The 15237-nt window shown below is 39.6% G+C and overlaps 1 protein-coding gene across 1 annotated transcript in view; it reads right to left on the minus strand.

Annotated features, from left to right (window-relative positions):
• The window catches only part of LOC144785494 (mycolipanoate synthase-like), a 170061-nt gene that overhangs the window by 91872 nt on the left and 62952 nt on the right, over positions 1–15237 (minus strand). The window contains exon 4 of the mRNA XM_078664363.1: positions 3194–3354. Coding sequence (XP_078520489.1) covers positions 3194–3354 — 161 coding nt within the window. The remainder of the gene's footprint in view (positions 1–3193; positions 3355–15237) is intronic.

Here is a 15237-nt window from a genome sequence, read left to right on the forward strand (position 1 = left end):
TGTCTATTTCTTTGGGAATTTGCAGTACAGGAAGTTACTTGAAAAAGGCTACACATCGAAACGCGTCGTCCTTCATCTTGGGGCACAATAAAAATGTGTGCAGTCTCCTGATGTGCTGCTCCTTGTTTTTCTACATTTGGGGAATTGCTGAGGATCCCAGGCATATAATTAACAGCTGCTGTCGCCGTTTGCAGGCACCGACACCGCAGGCTGGGAAATGCCGAGTAAAGCAAACTTGGTGGATATATATATATATATATATATATATATATATATATATATATATATATATATATATATTTGTACATATTATGACTGAAGTCCTACCTTAGTTTTGATTTTGTAACTTTATTCATAATGGCACACTCACTCACACACTTTCATTACACGTGATCAAGGCAAGTCGTCGAAACGCGTTGTGTGAATAAACTGAAGACTTAAGTTTACTCCTGGATTGTTGTGTGGTTCCTGAGAGCGTACTTGATACTGATACCTGTGTGGATTACAAAATTATCCGGTTGCTTCGCCAGAGCGTACGCCACTTTTCAATGGGTCACAGCGTTGCAGCAGAAGCAGCAGTGTTTGGATGTATATATATATATATATATATATATATATATATATATATATATATATATATATAACACCAGGCAACTTTTTGCAAAGAAACCGTAGAAGTGAATCAACATACGACGCCACATACTATATGACTATAAAGTAAAGCGCACTTGTCTTTCTTTTTCTTTTAATCTTAATTAAATTGTTCCAAATTACATATCCCATAATGCCACTTAATGGCTAATATGGGCCAGTTTAAATATGGAAACAGTAGAGGGACTTACTGACCGTGACCAAAGCCTTGTTTGGCTGAAACGCGTTGGTGGGGTGAAGCGTTGAATTAATGGCTTCCAAAAGTATCCGTTGTGCCGCCTCCTTTGTTCAAAAAACATTAATTTGGGTCAGGATCCGACCCCTGGGCCGAGCACACGCTGTGGAGCGCTCTCATCAAGCTAAGGGATCACATTGCCGAAAAAAATAAAATAATATATATATATATATATTTTACATTGTGTAATTTTAACTATAAGAATATTTTACAAATATTGCATTAAATTTGTAAGAATGCCAGTGCTAGGTGTCCCCACTGATTTCAGGTGGCTGCAGATTTCTCCCATATGGTGTGGCGCTGCCCCATAATAATGCAGTTTTAGGTCCCTGCCATCGATGCAGGCTTTTAGAAAGGCCTTGAAGACATGGCTTTTTGCCAAAGCTTATCCTTAGTTTTGGGATCTGCCTTTTATGATTCTTTTTTGATAGGCGCCTTGATGCCTCCGGGCAAAGTTGCGCGATATAAGTTATTATTCATTTCATTATTCATTTCAGGTGACGGCACTGGCAGAAATAACAAATAAGGTAGTGGAACCCAATTTCTTATTATGCCTACTGGGTCTTATGTCTGAATCTACAAAAGACTAAAGGCCTTATTACAACAGCGGACGGTGGGACCGCTATCACAGCCCATCAAGCAAGCTGCTTTCTGACCGCCACATTATGATATGACCACTGTGCTTGCGGTCAAATGTCCTCCATACTATTGCATCTTGTGCTGAGGCCAAGTAATAGGTCTTATGCAAAAGCTGTTGTGGCATGTATCACCTCCTGCACCTCCATGCAAAACATTTAATTCTGTAATATTTGTATAAAAATATGACCTTGATGTTCTTGCTACAGTCTAGTTATGACTTTAGTAGTATTTGCCTTTTATAAGAAAATGACTCTGCTATAATGACTTATTAAAGTTGCGTTAAGACATCACAATGTTTATTTATTGCAATGTTGGAGTTCATTTCAAGAAACCCACACGCAAGTGAGAATGGAATACGAAGTACGTGAGTAGAAAAGCTCAATAAAACTGTGCTACTAAAACAATTCCAGAAAGCATAGGCTTACATTACAATCATCTCTTTATTCAATACAGATTTGAGATGTCCTACAAGAAAAATAGTCCTGCCATGATGAAGACCTTCTCTTCAAAAAATCTTTGGTCCACCTATTGCGAAGGTCGAAACGCATTGGCTACCACACCACATGAGGTCAAGAGTAAGCAAGGACTAGAATTCCTGCTAAACAAATAAGGCATCTTTGAGCTGAAAGAATAAGCTCAAACTAAAAGTGTATAAACAATATCTGACCCTATAGGACCTATGAAAGAGCGGTTATTGAGGACGAAAAAATAAATGTCCCTATAATAGATCTAAAAAAGTAGGACTGCAAGTGTTCTTGAAGGACTATTACTTTTCTGTATAGCGATTGGTTTTGTAATAGATCCTGAATGCAAGTACATATGTGTATTTATGTGAAAAAATGTGTATTGTGATGTCTATGTCTTTGTATATGTAAGTATTGTAAATATTGTACATGTTGATGCTCTTGCTACAAAGAAAGACAACAAGGGTTCGATCAAATGATAATTGACAATATGAACTTTGAATGTAAAAAAGTATAACAAAAAGATGCAAAATAAGGTAACCCAGAGTTAAGTAATACAACTTCTGTAGTACAAAGTAAAACTGAATCCATGGTTTCTGAGGTAACACTTTGTTTAAAACTATTCATATCCAGCCTCTGAATTCCGCAACCGAATCACTCCTCCATTGTGTATACTAGTATTTACAATATGGCGCACCATGGCGCAAGGATTGACAGATGCACCAGAAATTCTGATGCATTTATTGGTGCAAAAGTCATGCATTGCTGGAGTCATGTCGCCAGCACGATGGAACTCCAGTAATTCACAGGGAGGCCTATTATCAATACACTGTGTCACTCCTTACGCCTTCTCCAAGCAGGCGTAGGGTTTTGACACAGTGGCATCCTAAAAGTGGTGCAGTCAAATCTTGTAGATTTACTGCGTCACATGTACGAGGCTTTCCTCAGTGGTAATGCCCAACCTGCATACATGGTGACTGCCAATATGCTGATTATATATATATATATATATATATATATATATATATATATATATATATATATATATATATATATATATATATATATATTGCAGAATACTTTATTCCATATATTACATAAGCTTTTGAATACATTAACTTGACCACATAAATGTTAATATCAATTTTTGGGGTTTGAGGACTGATTTGATCACCTAATACTAAGTAAAAAGTAGACCACCTACCAATGAAAACCCCAGTTTCACTTCCACTGATGTTTTCCATTGGAATTCCGGCATTCTCCAGGGCTCTGAATGTGCATTCCAGTAATAACTTTTGTTGAGGGTCCATTCGCTCAGCTTCCATATCATTAATGCCGAACAGTCTGTTATCAAATTCATTGAATCTGAGAAATAAAAATTGTAAACCAATCATGACATGTCATTAAAGCATCAATACCTCCTCATTATATATATATATATTTTTTAATGAAATGTTATCATTCGAATCTTGGTGAGACAGGCAAAATCATTTATCGCTTTCGATGTTAGTCAACCATCAGTGAAATTACGAATCACAATGATTGTTTTTCCTGACTATCATCCATCAGCTCCCAACTTCAGAAACATAATGCAAAAAATGGTCCCTATTTTACACTTGCGAGAAATTGCAAAAGGTTTTTTCAAAACCGCCAGTCATTGATCACCGCAGCACTCCCAAGAAGTGATAAATATGTTTCCACTACAACATTTCAGCTTCCTCCAGTAGTACAATATTGTTTGATCAGTGGCTGCACAGCTGAAACTGCTGCCCTTTAAAAAAGAATATATACCTAAACTTGAGAACTACCCAGAGTTTTCTGCTTCTTTTTTTGTATAATTTATGTGTCACTTTATGCCTGAAAGGGTATTGTTTTGACTCATACTGGTTGCTCCCTTGAGTCTGGACAAAGTTATACCTCTATGAAGAGCTCTAATGAGAGTAAAAGACGTGTCAATGGTTGCTTTCAATCATTTCAGGCTGGCTTGGATGGTGTTTTACCAATCCATAGTGGTAATACTGTGCCTGGAGTGGTAAAAGCCTTTGGTCATTTTACAGCTCGACATGGATAGCACTGTATTATTCCTACGCTTAAAGACTTTGCAGTGTTAATGGCAAAATACATTGTTCCTTTCTACCTCGGCGTGGATGTCACTGTGCTAATCCTACGTTTAAAGACTTTGAATGAAAAGCAGACATTTGAGTTGGCCAAATTTAGAGTGTCACTGATGTTGAGAGTGCTGTATACTGGAGCTGCTTTCCACCTAAACTTGAGAACTACCCATAGTTCTCTACTTCTTTTTTTGCATAATTTATCCATCACTCTATGCCTGAAAGGGTATTATCTTGGATGCTCCCTTCTGTCTGGACAAAGTTATACCTCTCTGAAGAGCTCTAATGAGAGCGAAACACATGTCAGGGGTTGCTTTTATTAAATTCTGGTTGGCTAGGATGGGATTTTAATAATCCAACGCTGTAAACTGTGCCTGGAGTGGTAAAATGCTTCGGTCATTTTATAGCTCTGTATGGATAGCACTGTTCTAATCCAATGCTTAAAGACTTTGCTGTGGAAATGGCAAAATACGTTGTCCCTTTTTATATTAGCATGGATGGCACCTAAGCTTAAAGACTTTGAATGAAAAGCAGAATTTTGAGGTGAGTAAATTTAGAGTGTTGCTGGTGTTGAGAGAACTACCCAGAGTTTGCTGCTTCTTTTTTTGCACACACATCTATCTATCTATCTATCTATCTATCTATCTATCTATCTATCTATCTATCTATCTATCTATCTATCTATCTATCTATCTATCTATCTATCTATCTATCTATCTATCTATCTATCTATCTATCTATCTATCTATCTATCTATCTATCTATCTATCTATCTATCTATCTATCTATCTATCTATCTATCTATCTATCTATCTATCTCTCTCTATATATATATATGTGATATATATATATATATGTATATATATATATATATATTCACTGAAAAAACCATAGGTTATAGAACATATATAGTTAGGAATTAGCATTTAGAAAACCTTATTTTACTCACACAAAACCATTGAAATTCCATATATAGTTAGTTGCACTAACTATATATTGCGCACCCGCAATCCACTGCTGATGATGTCACATATTACATCATTCATGACATGGTCAGTGACATCACTGATGACATCACTGATGACATCTCAAATGACATCACTGATGACAACATCCAGTGATTATGTGTTTCTGTAAAGTTTAAATATGTTTTACATATTGAAGAATGAGTGGATGTATAAGTGTCTGAATGAAGGTTTTAGTAGGTGCGTGATTGACTGTATGAGTGAGTGATTAAATGCGTCTTACTAAATGCACGGGTTAGTGACTAAACTGTCTGAAAGTGTGCATCAGTATGTCTGTTGTTGTGCAAGCTGCTGCATGTGTTGATCAGTAGCTATATAAGTAGCTATATGGGTTATTGATTGGTTGCACAAGTATTTGTATGGGAGACTGAGTGTGTGTATGGCTGGCTGGGAGGTGTGTGACTCTGTGCAGATCAATGTGTACTTGTATCAGTGATTCTATAAGAGAGTAAGTATGTGTTAGTATATGTTTGAAAATGTAAGGTACTCTATGTTTAACTGTGTAGATTAGAAAATGGAAGTGTGATTGATTCTTTACAGGACTGACTAGGTGTGTGAGTAACTCCATGGATGAGTGGCAGAGTGTGAGTGTCTGTATAGGTGTATGAGTGCATATGATAGTGTTGTAAAGATGAGTGATTGTATGTATGAATGATTGTATGGGTGAATGAGTGAATGTGTGTGTAGACGTAGGAATCAGTGAGTGCGTATGTAGTAACTAGTATTGGTGTGTCAATGGTTTCAAAAATTATACTCTGTATTTAACACTGGGTGTAACAGAGGTTATATTAAAGTGTGAGGAGATGCATTGTATTGTCACATTAATGATATCATCATTGATGTGACCATTGATGTCAAATGAGATATCATCAGTGATGTCATTTGAGATGTCATCAGTGATGTCATCAGTGATGTCATTTGAGATGTCATCAGTGATGTCATCAGTGATGTCACTGACCATGTCATGAATGATGTAATATGTGACATCATCAGCAGTGGATTGCGGGTGCGCAATATATAGTTAGTGCAACTAACTATATATGGAATTTCAATGGTTTTGTGTGAGTAAAATAAGGTTTTCTAAATGCTAATTCCTAACTATATATGGTCTATAACCTATGGTTTTTTCAGTGAATTTCATTGGTTTTTTAACAGCTAATATCTGTAGCTGTAAAATGTATTCTTCTTTAAATCCAAAAATATATTTTATATGTTTATTAATAATTTTTTTTTTAAATATTTTTTTTTCTTCGTTCCCGCTTCGCGAATCGGGAAACTTCCCGTTAGCTGACCTTGATGCCACGAAATAGACCGCGAGCCGGTAAACGTTTCTTTACCGCAACTGCCGCGTTAGAAAACAACATCGTGACGCCTCCCGTCCACATGACGTTTCGCGTTGTCGCGTGATACGTCATATGACGTGCTACGTTAGCGAACTGGTACGCGAAGCGAGGCGCAAAGCGCAGGTTTCTGGAAGCAAACCGTGAGGCCCTGCAAAGCGCGTAACGTAAACACAGCAGGTCATGTGACTTGGTAATAACACTTTTCATTGGTTCATTTCACTTTTGGTTTCCTAATGATGTAAGACTAGGTCATATAATCTAAAATGAACACTTTTCATTGGTTGAGAACTATTGTTTTTCCCAAATGATGAAAATCCCTCCTTCTTTCCTCACTCTGACTTTCATCATTGTGAGAGAAAGACCCTTTGTTACCAGTGAGCAATGGCTTCTTTAGTAGCTTCAGCTGGTGCTTCCCCACCACCTCCACCACATCCAAGGAAGAGTGGACCACCTGCTCAAGTTATAATTCAGCAAGAAGAGGAAGAAGAGGAACAGGACGAAGAGCACGAAGAGAGGCACTTTTTGCCTGAGGAGCCCAGGACGTCTCACCGGAAAGAAAACTTCATTTGGCAATTTTTTTAAATTCCCAAAGGTCAGAAAAAAGTAAATGCAAGATACGTAACTTGCCTTATATGTCAAGATAGACTGTCCAGAGGGACCGACAAAAAATACAGTTTCGGAAACTACACAATGCATCGCCATATGACTAGGTGGCATCCTAACAACTACAGTGCTGCACAGTTTCGTAACGACCTAGATAATCTCCCTATTATGGCCAGAAGATCTGTTGTACCGGAAGTAACGGGACCAGAGGGCAGGGAGATGGTGCCAAATATACAAACGAGATTTCGTGAAATAAAACAAGTCTGCTTACATTGCAGTGGATTCATTTGCTACGGAGAAAGTAGCATCACTCTGATCAACAGAGCTATTGACAATCATGCTCATGTTTGTCCGAAACGCCCCAAACAATAATTTTTTTTTTTTTTTGTTGCTCCTGTTGAGCCCTTTACAATGAATCGTTTTCGTTGCCCCCTCCAAAAAAAAACCAAAAAAAATATAAAACTGTTCAGAAAAATTCAAAAAAAGTAAAAAAATGTTCAGAAAAATAATTAAAAAAATATAAAACAACAAAAACAATTAAAAAAAAGTTCTTTTCAGAACTACCTCCCCGGTATAAAAAAATTGGTACAATATTTGGAACTGTGCCAACCTCTATTTCTCTTAGTTCGCTTCCCAGTTCGCTCGCCGGTACGCGAACCGGAAGCGAACCAAAAAAACAGTAAGTATAAGGGAAGGAAACAGACAGTTATGTTAAAAGAAAGACAGCTATAGGGGAGTAAACTAGAGATACTATTACCCGTAATCCACTGCTGATGATGTCACATATTACATCATTCATGACATGCTCAGTATGTATGGAAAGGGGCAGATTTATATTAACTAGCACATCCCCAGAGATGCACCAGTTAACGTGCACCGCTGCTCTACCACCCACAGTCTGCCGCATTTACAATCAGATAGGACAAAGCTGCATCAAAACCCTGCGCCTGCTTGAAGCAGGCATAGATCTTGACGCAGGTAGGGTGAAAGCTAAAGCAACAACTAAGTGTCGTGTGCAGAAGTTGCAAAAAAGGAAAAATGGCGTTTAAACCAATAATGAGCCCATGCTAACTTAACACAGTGTAAAGATATCCAGGATCTACATCAGTTTGGGGTTCACGAACCTGGCAGGTAAAAGGCACTGAGGCTTTGCACCGTGCATATCTCATCCCAAATCATATGTTGTTTGTGAATGAAACAATTTCCCAGACCAAATGCTTTGGATTGGCTACTTCTAAAAAATTAAACACCCCTACTATCCCGGAGTTAGAGGAATATGATGGTTGGAGTAATTTTACTCGGTTGTCCATTAAAGATTTACAGGCCCTACTCCATAATTCTTCCTTTAACATTTCCAGTATAAATCCAAAAGGTTGGCTGCTTTGGCAACGTGCCTTATCCACGGTTTAATAACGCTGCCTTTTGCTTTATATAAGTTTTCAAATTGTATGAAATATATACCAATAGGTCGTTATGCACCTTTAGGTAGTGGTTTTCTTCATGAGGTCTGGTCGCTTCCATACACATACAGATGTTTCAAAGATGATCAAGAAGTTTATCTGAATGGAGAGGAATGCACTGAGACGCCAGATCATTCACTAATGTGTAGGCACATACAGTTACACGGTTCATGCAACAAACACCGACCAAATATGGCTTGCGTGTTGCAAGGCACACCAGTTCCTGCTATCATCCCCACGTTCAAGTTGTTGGAAAATGGTAGTTATTTGATGCTCAATAATGAAGATTGTTCTGGGTTAATTAAAAGTATTCCTTTTATCGTAACAGTAAGTGAACGGGTTATTTGCTGCAGAAATGTTCTATTTCCTCCCACACATGAACATAGGGAGTTTTCAATCTGGCCACAAATACCAACCTTGGGAACAGATTTCAACGGCATGGCAAGAATAAGAGCTCTTTTGTCTCAGAGAGAGGTGGCCTTGAGTTCGGCCCGTGAAACTTTCGTGCTTCACATAGCGAACACCCGTACAGAGGTGCAGACCCTTTTAAATACAGATTTGCCTTTCCATTTCAGCAAGATGGTTCGGACTATCTTTAACGCGTCCTCCACAAAGGGCCTGGCGCACTTTTTTAAAGTTGTTACCAGTGGTCTCGTGACTTCATTTGAGAAAATCTTTGGAGTCATCCCTGCTTTCTTTCATTCTATTTTTTCCACTGTGCTTGGTGGATTCCCATTTTTACTTGCATTACCAGCGGACGCTCTTGTGCTTTTTTACATTTTTAAATATGGATGTCCCTCCTGTGCAAGCTCCCGCCCTGCAGCTGCTGACGCTGTTCCGCAATCGCATGCTTGAATATTATGGCACAATGCCGTTGGCGATATTAAGCACGGCATATGGATTATCTTTTCGATTCTCCTACTTCACCTGTGTCCAGCCTGTATTTCACTGCCTGACCTGTGATTTCGATTGGGCCATTGATTTGTGTCTCTGCGGACCGGTTTCTCCTGACGTCGACTTTAATCAGCTGATGACTCCTATCATTACTCACGAGTTGGTTTGTCCTGGCGAAAGGATTATGGCTGTGGCATTGATGCATGGACTAATTGGTCCCTGGAATTTACTGGCGGCAACACAGTCTTTCTTGGAACAGAGCTTTCTTGAAAACCCACCGAGCTGTCCTCTGATGGTGATAGAGGATCCGGTGCTGGGAGAGCACGTATGTTCTTTTCCGCTTTTAAATTGGATGGCTGAACTCTTTTCGGATGAAGACGGTGACTTCCTATTGGAGGCTGTTGCAGCTTATTTTGCATACACAGTTATGTCATAGACCTTTTTCATGTTTGATATGCTGAGTACTAGCATTTCATTGACAATTCATTGACTTATTTGTCAAGTTTTTATTATTTAGCTTGCCTATTGGCTTAAGCCTCGATAAAGTAGTTGGCTGTTTTATTTTTCTTTAGCATTAAATTTTCCTAGTTTTTAATGTTTTACCTTGCGGACCGTCCACATATAAAGTTGCAATCTGCTCTCATGAGATGCCACTTCTATTATCTTATTCAGTTCGTTTCCGGATCATGGGGAAGTGTCATCTAGATCCTGGATATCTTTACACCGTGTTAAGTTAGCATGGGCTCATTACCGGTTTAAACGCCATTTTTCCTTCTTTGCAACTTCTGCACACGACACTTAGTTGTTGCTTTAGCTTTCAACCTAGTAGTTCATCGTGGTTTACATGAGAATAATATGTTATTGCTCTACTATCTGCTTTGCTTGTTAAACTATATCTGTACAGCGACTGCTGAAGTTTCAAGAACAACACGATACAGAATTGTTATGAGGTCTGATCTCCACGACTTCATACTCATAACATAAGTGCAGCTTCTGCCAATTCTGGGCATGAGGCGGGTTTTATATTGCTTTGCCGAACACACATACACAACACTTGATGCGGTTCACATGAAGAGAGAGCTGGTGTATGCTGATGTGATTCCTTCAAATCTAAGACACTAAAGTATGGGCACGCCCTAAACCAACACAAAGAGACCTTCTTAGCAAATAATATAATATGTGTATTAGGGAGGGTCAGATATAAGCAGCCGCGGGCCGTGGAGGGAGTTACGGTGAGGCAGGGAGGCGGGGAGGGGGAGGGGCAGGGTGTAGCCCTCTCCACCCTGCCCCTCCCCCTCCCCGCCTCCCTGCCCCACCGTAACTCCCTCCACGGCCCGCGGCTGCTTATAAGTGTTGCTAACTCTTATTCATTTACAGCATGTTAACATACTGTCACCATTCGCTTTTTATGTACTAGTAACTATGCTGGTAATTTTGCTACTGATAATATGTGTACTTCTATTATCTAAGATACTACGCCTGAGAAGACGGCATTAGTAAATAAACATTTCAAATACACATGTGTTCTTCTTAACTCCATGTTCTGGTTTCTGAGAAATATATAACGACCGACTGTTCATGAGTTCCACGTATCCTGAGATACTATAAGTTCATATTCTGGATTGTCTAAACATTGAGAGTTTGTTATATCCAATGTGACACTGTACCTAGCTTGCTAAGGGGTTTTTGATTACTAAGGTGAGTTTTGGGGCACCCTAATTCGCCGAGGTTCCAATCCTCTGTCCACAGTTCTGTGTGAGAACAGAAACCCTGCGACAGGGACACCCCTGAGCCTTGCTGGAGCTTCATCACACTTGCGATACAACTCCAGCAATGCGCCACCTTTACGGCACAGATACGTCACGCATCTGTGCTGTTTTTGCCCCATGATGCGCCGCATTGTAAATGCAGCACACCATAGGTGACGGAACAGCGGCACAGAATGACTAACACATCCCTGGTGATGCGCCAGTCATCATAAATCTATCCCTATGCTTCTTATCTTGTTAGAGATGAACCGCCATATGTATCATCAAAGTTTTTTGCATTTCCTAAATAGCGAACTTTAAGGAATAAATAGCGATTCTTTACCATTCCTAGTTTGCGATGAGCTATTTGCTAATTACAAATTACCCATTCATTTCCATGCAGCAGGAGGCCCATAGGAATGAAGGTGCAATTTGCGATTAGCAATTACCTCATCGCAAATTACGAATTTTTCCGAGGGTGCAGGGGTGTCTCAAGAACACCCTGCTGCACCCCTGAAAAAGAAATTTGGGGGCATATGGCGCACATAAATTTTGAAAACATTCCTTTACCTCAAAAACGATTTTCAACTCATAATTTGAAAACACTGCACATGGGGAAATGACTTAAAATGTCCTTAAGACACATAAAAGCGTTTTTTGATTGCCTTTGCAGCATGTTTCAGTCACCTTTAACATGCCTATGTAACGCAAACATTCAAAATCTAAATTTGCCATGCACAGGTGGGAGCATATTTACAAGCAATTTGCTCCACAGACAAACTTCTTACATTGAAATGGGAAAAATAACATCAGAGACTCTCAATTACCTTATAAAGAAGCAGACACCATTATGTCCTTGTCATCAATATTAAAACCATTGCTTTTTCTCAAAAACGATTTACAAGTCATAATTTGAAAACACTCCACAGCTCCTATGCACATAAAAACCCTGTCAGTACTAATACTTCACATTTTCTCCAATTACAATTTCTCAAAGAAACAAAATCTATTTGTAAAACACTTGAGACAAAGCAACATTTGAAAAACACAACTTTCTTCATAATTTTCTCCTTAAAGCACACTATTTTCTATCTAAATTAAAGAAATCTTTTCTCACCTTAGCAAATACTTTGAGTTTCAAAACAGTCTCAGAAACACACCAATTTGTCTTCAGCAGAGCAAAAGGTATGCACTCCAGAGTCTGCAGCTATCAAAAGCACAGAAATGCTGTAATTCTTCACACATATCTCTCATGTCACCCAATCAAAACTCTTCCCTCACTTTTTTTCAAATGAAAACCCTTCCCCCCTCTGCCATTTCATGCCTTTTCTGCATGGCAACCACGTCTTGGAAGACCTCTGGTGTTTGCAAGTTCACACAACAATGTTGCAATTGAACTCTGAACTCTCAGTGCACCTCATATCCACTGCATTCTTTCATTTAATTATTTTTTCTTCACCACTCAAAATACATCTTTCAAACAACTCATCCATGCACCCTAACTTTCTGTTTTCAGCAATCAAAATCCACCAATCACTGTTACTGCTTCATTAACACAGAAACTCCACAGTTTTTTTCATTTTAAACTCTTATTTTTTCAACTGCCATTTCATTGCCACACTTCATCTGACTGCAGGAGAACCTTCTCTCACCATGTTTTCTGTCTGGATTGTTGGACATAGTTACATCTATTGGGCTCAGAGGTATGCTGAGAACAGGAATTTACCTAACCTCAATTTACAAGATGTGGAAATTAAGTGGTTTGGCCACAGAGGATTAAAATGTCACCAATTGATACCATTGGTGAAAACCTTTATGCATTTGCCAAAACCTGACCTGTTAATTGTGCACTGTGGAGGTAATGATTTGGGCACTTTGACTGGGGTAGGTCTGGAAATGCTTTTAAAGGACACCTTTGAGCAATTGATGGCACTTTTTCCTCAGACTGCCTTGGTATATTCAAATATATGCCAAAGACAGAAATGGAGGTGGTCAAACCAATTTTGTCCACAAATTGAGAAGTCGAGGAAGCATGTAAACAAATCTGTTTCAGCTTACATGAGAGACCATGGAATGGGCTCCCTGTACAACAATAACTTGCGTTACTACATGCAAGATATCTACAGAGGAGATGGAGTTCACTTCTCAGATGAGGGCAACAGAGTTTTCATTTTGAATTTAAGACTGTGCATTGGTACCTACTTATAAGTACCTAAATGTACCATAAACCCAAAAGCTCTTCTCAGAGCTACCCTACATCTGATAACTCACAATTATTATTTTACTCTAACTTTTTTCACTAATTTTCAAGAAAGTACGCTCCCCAGAACGCTTCCCGGTTCGCGAACCGGGCGCACTCCACGCAAAAAAACTAAAAAAACGATATATTTTTTTTTTGCCCTGCGAGACCCTTTTAAAGCCTCCACATCAAACCTAGGGGGTCAGGGACGACCTACTATGCCCCCTTATGGTCATTTGCCCCTTCGCTTTGGCCTCCTCTTGTCTCTCGATCCTACCGAGAGACAAGATGGCGGCCGCTACGGACTGTTTGGAATGTTTACAGACGCCGAAGAACCAATCAGCTTCGCAAAGCTCCGAAGCGGAGCGCTGTTACAGATATATATCTTTTTTTGAACGTTAATTTCTCAAAATCCACTGGAGCACATATATTGAGACCTAGCAAAGGCACATCGGGCTACCAGTCCCTACAATTTTGCCAAGTTTCGTGCAAATCCATTCAGCCGTTCGATTATTATAATTTTTTATTTTTTTTGCCCCGCGGGGCCCTTTTAAAACCTCCACATCAAACCTAGGGGGTCAGCGAGAATCTACTATGCCCCCTTATGGTCATTTGCCCCTTCGCTTTGGCCTCCTCTTGTCTCTCGATCCTACCGAGAGACAAGATGGCGGCCGCTACGGACTGTTTGGAATGTTTACAGACGCCGGAGAACCAATCAGCTTCGCTTCACAAAGCTCCGTTGCGCGAAAAGTACGCGAACTGGAGCGCTGCCCGGTCCGCTGTTACAGATATATATCTTTTTTTGAACGTTAATTTCTCAAAATCCACTGGAGCACATATATTGAGACCTACAAAAGGCACATCGGGCTACCAGTCCCTACAATTTTGCCAAGTTTCGTGCAAATCCATTCAGCCCTTCGGGCTAAAAGTGAGGCCAACCGCCCTATGGAAAACTCAATGTTAAAAACACGTTTTGGGACCCCCCTTTTTTCTCGGCCCCCCCTTGACAAATCCCCCCCAAATTTTCAAGGGCTGCTCAGAAACAAAATGTGCCATTTTCCTGAAAATTTCAGCCAATTCCATCCACAAACGCCAAAGTTATTAGACATAGAATTTTCAAAAATCCCATAGAGAAAAAATCCTAACTATATATACCTACTGGCGACCGCCAGTAGGTAATACATATATATATATATATATCACAAATTGACAGGAAGGGCAGGAAGGGCAGTCAAGATTGGGCTACTATATTTATTTCTATGTTAAATGTTAAAGACTATAATCTGAAATACGAAGGGAACAAATGAATAAAGATAATGGTCAATAACAATAAATTTAAATGAGGATTGTATCGTAAAGAAAACTGCAGGGAATTCACTGCTACATTGAAGAAAGCAGCCACCCTAACAACCTGAGAAACAGTATCCCATATTGTGAATTCCTATGGTACGTAGGAATTGTAGCTCTGAACCTGATTTTATGGAACTGCACATGCGCGGGAGCCTGCGCATGCGCATTCCTGGCGAGGAATACGCATGCGCAGGCTCCCGCACATGCGCAGTTCCCAGATGAAGCCGCGATGGGCAAGGATGCGCCCGCAATAAGGTAAGTTTTATTTAAATTTAATTTTAGGCTTTGAATTATCATATAATATGGTGGGAGGCGGGCGGCCAATTTCCGTTCCGCCCCCGAATGTGCAGAGATTTGCCTTGTTTCTCCGCTTTCTTTACGCAAGGTGGAAGGAGCAAATCTCCGCACATTCCGTAGGCGGAACGGAGATGTCCGCCCACCCCTAATAAAAACCCACTGCCCCCCCAGACTTTCT

This window comes from Lissotriton helveticus, chromosome 10, assembly GCF_964261635.1.
Source record: "Lissotriton helveticus chromosome 10, aLisHel1.1, whole genome shotgun sequence".
Lineage (NCBI taxonomy): Eukaryota > Metazoa > Chordata > Amphibia > Caudata > Salamandridae > Lissotriton > Lissotriton helveticus.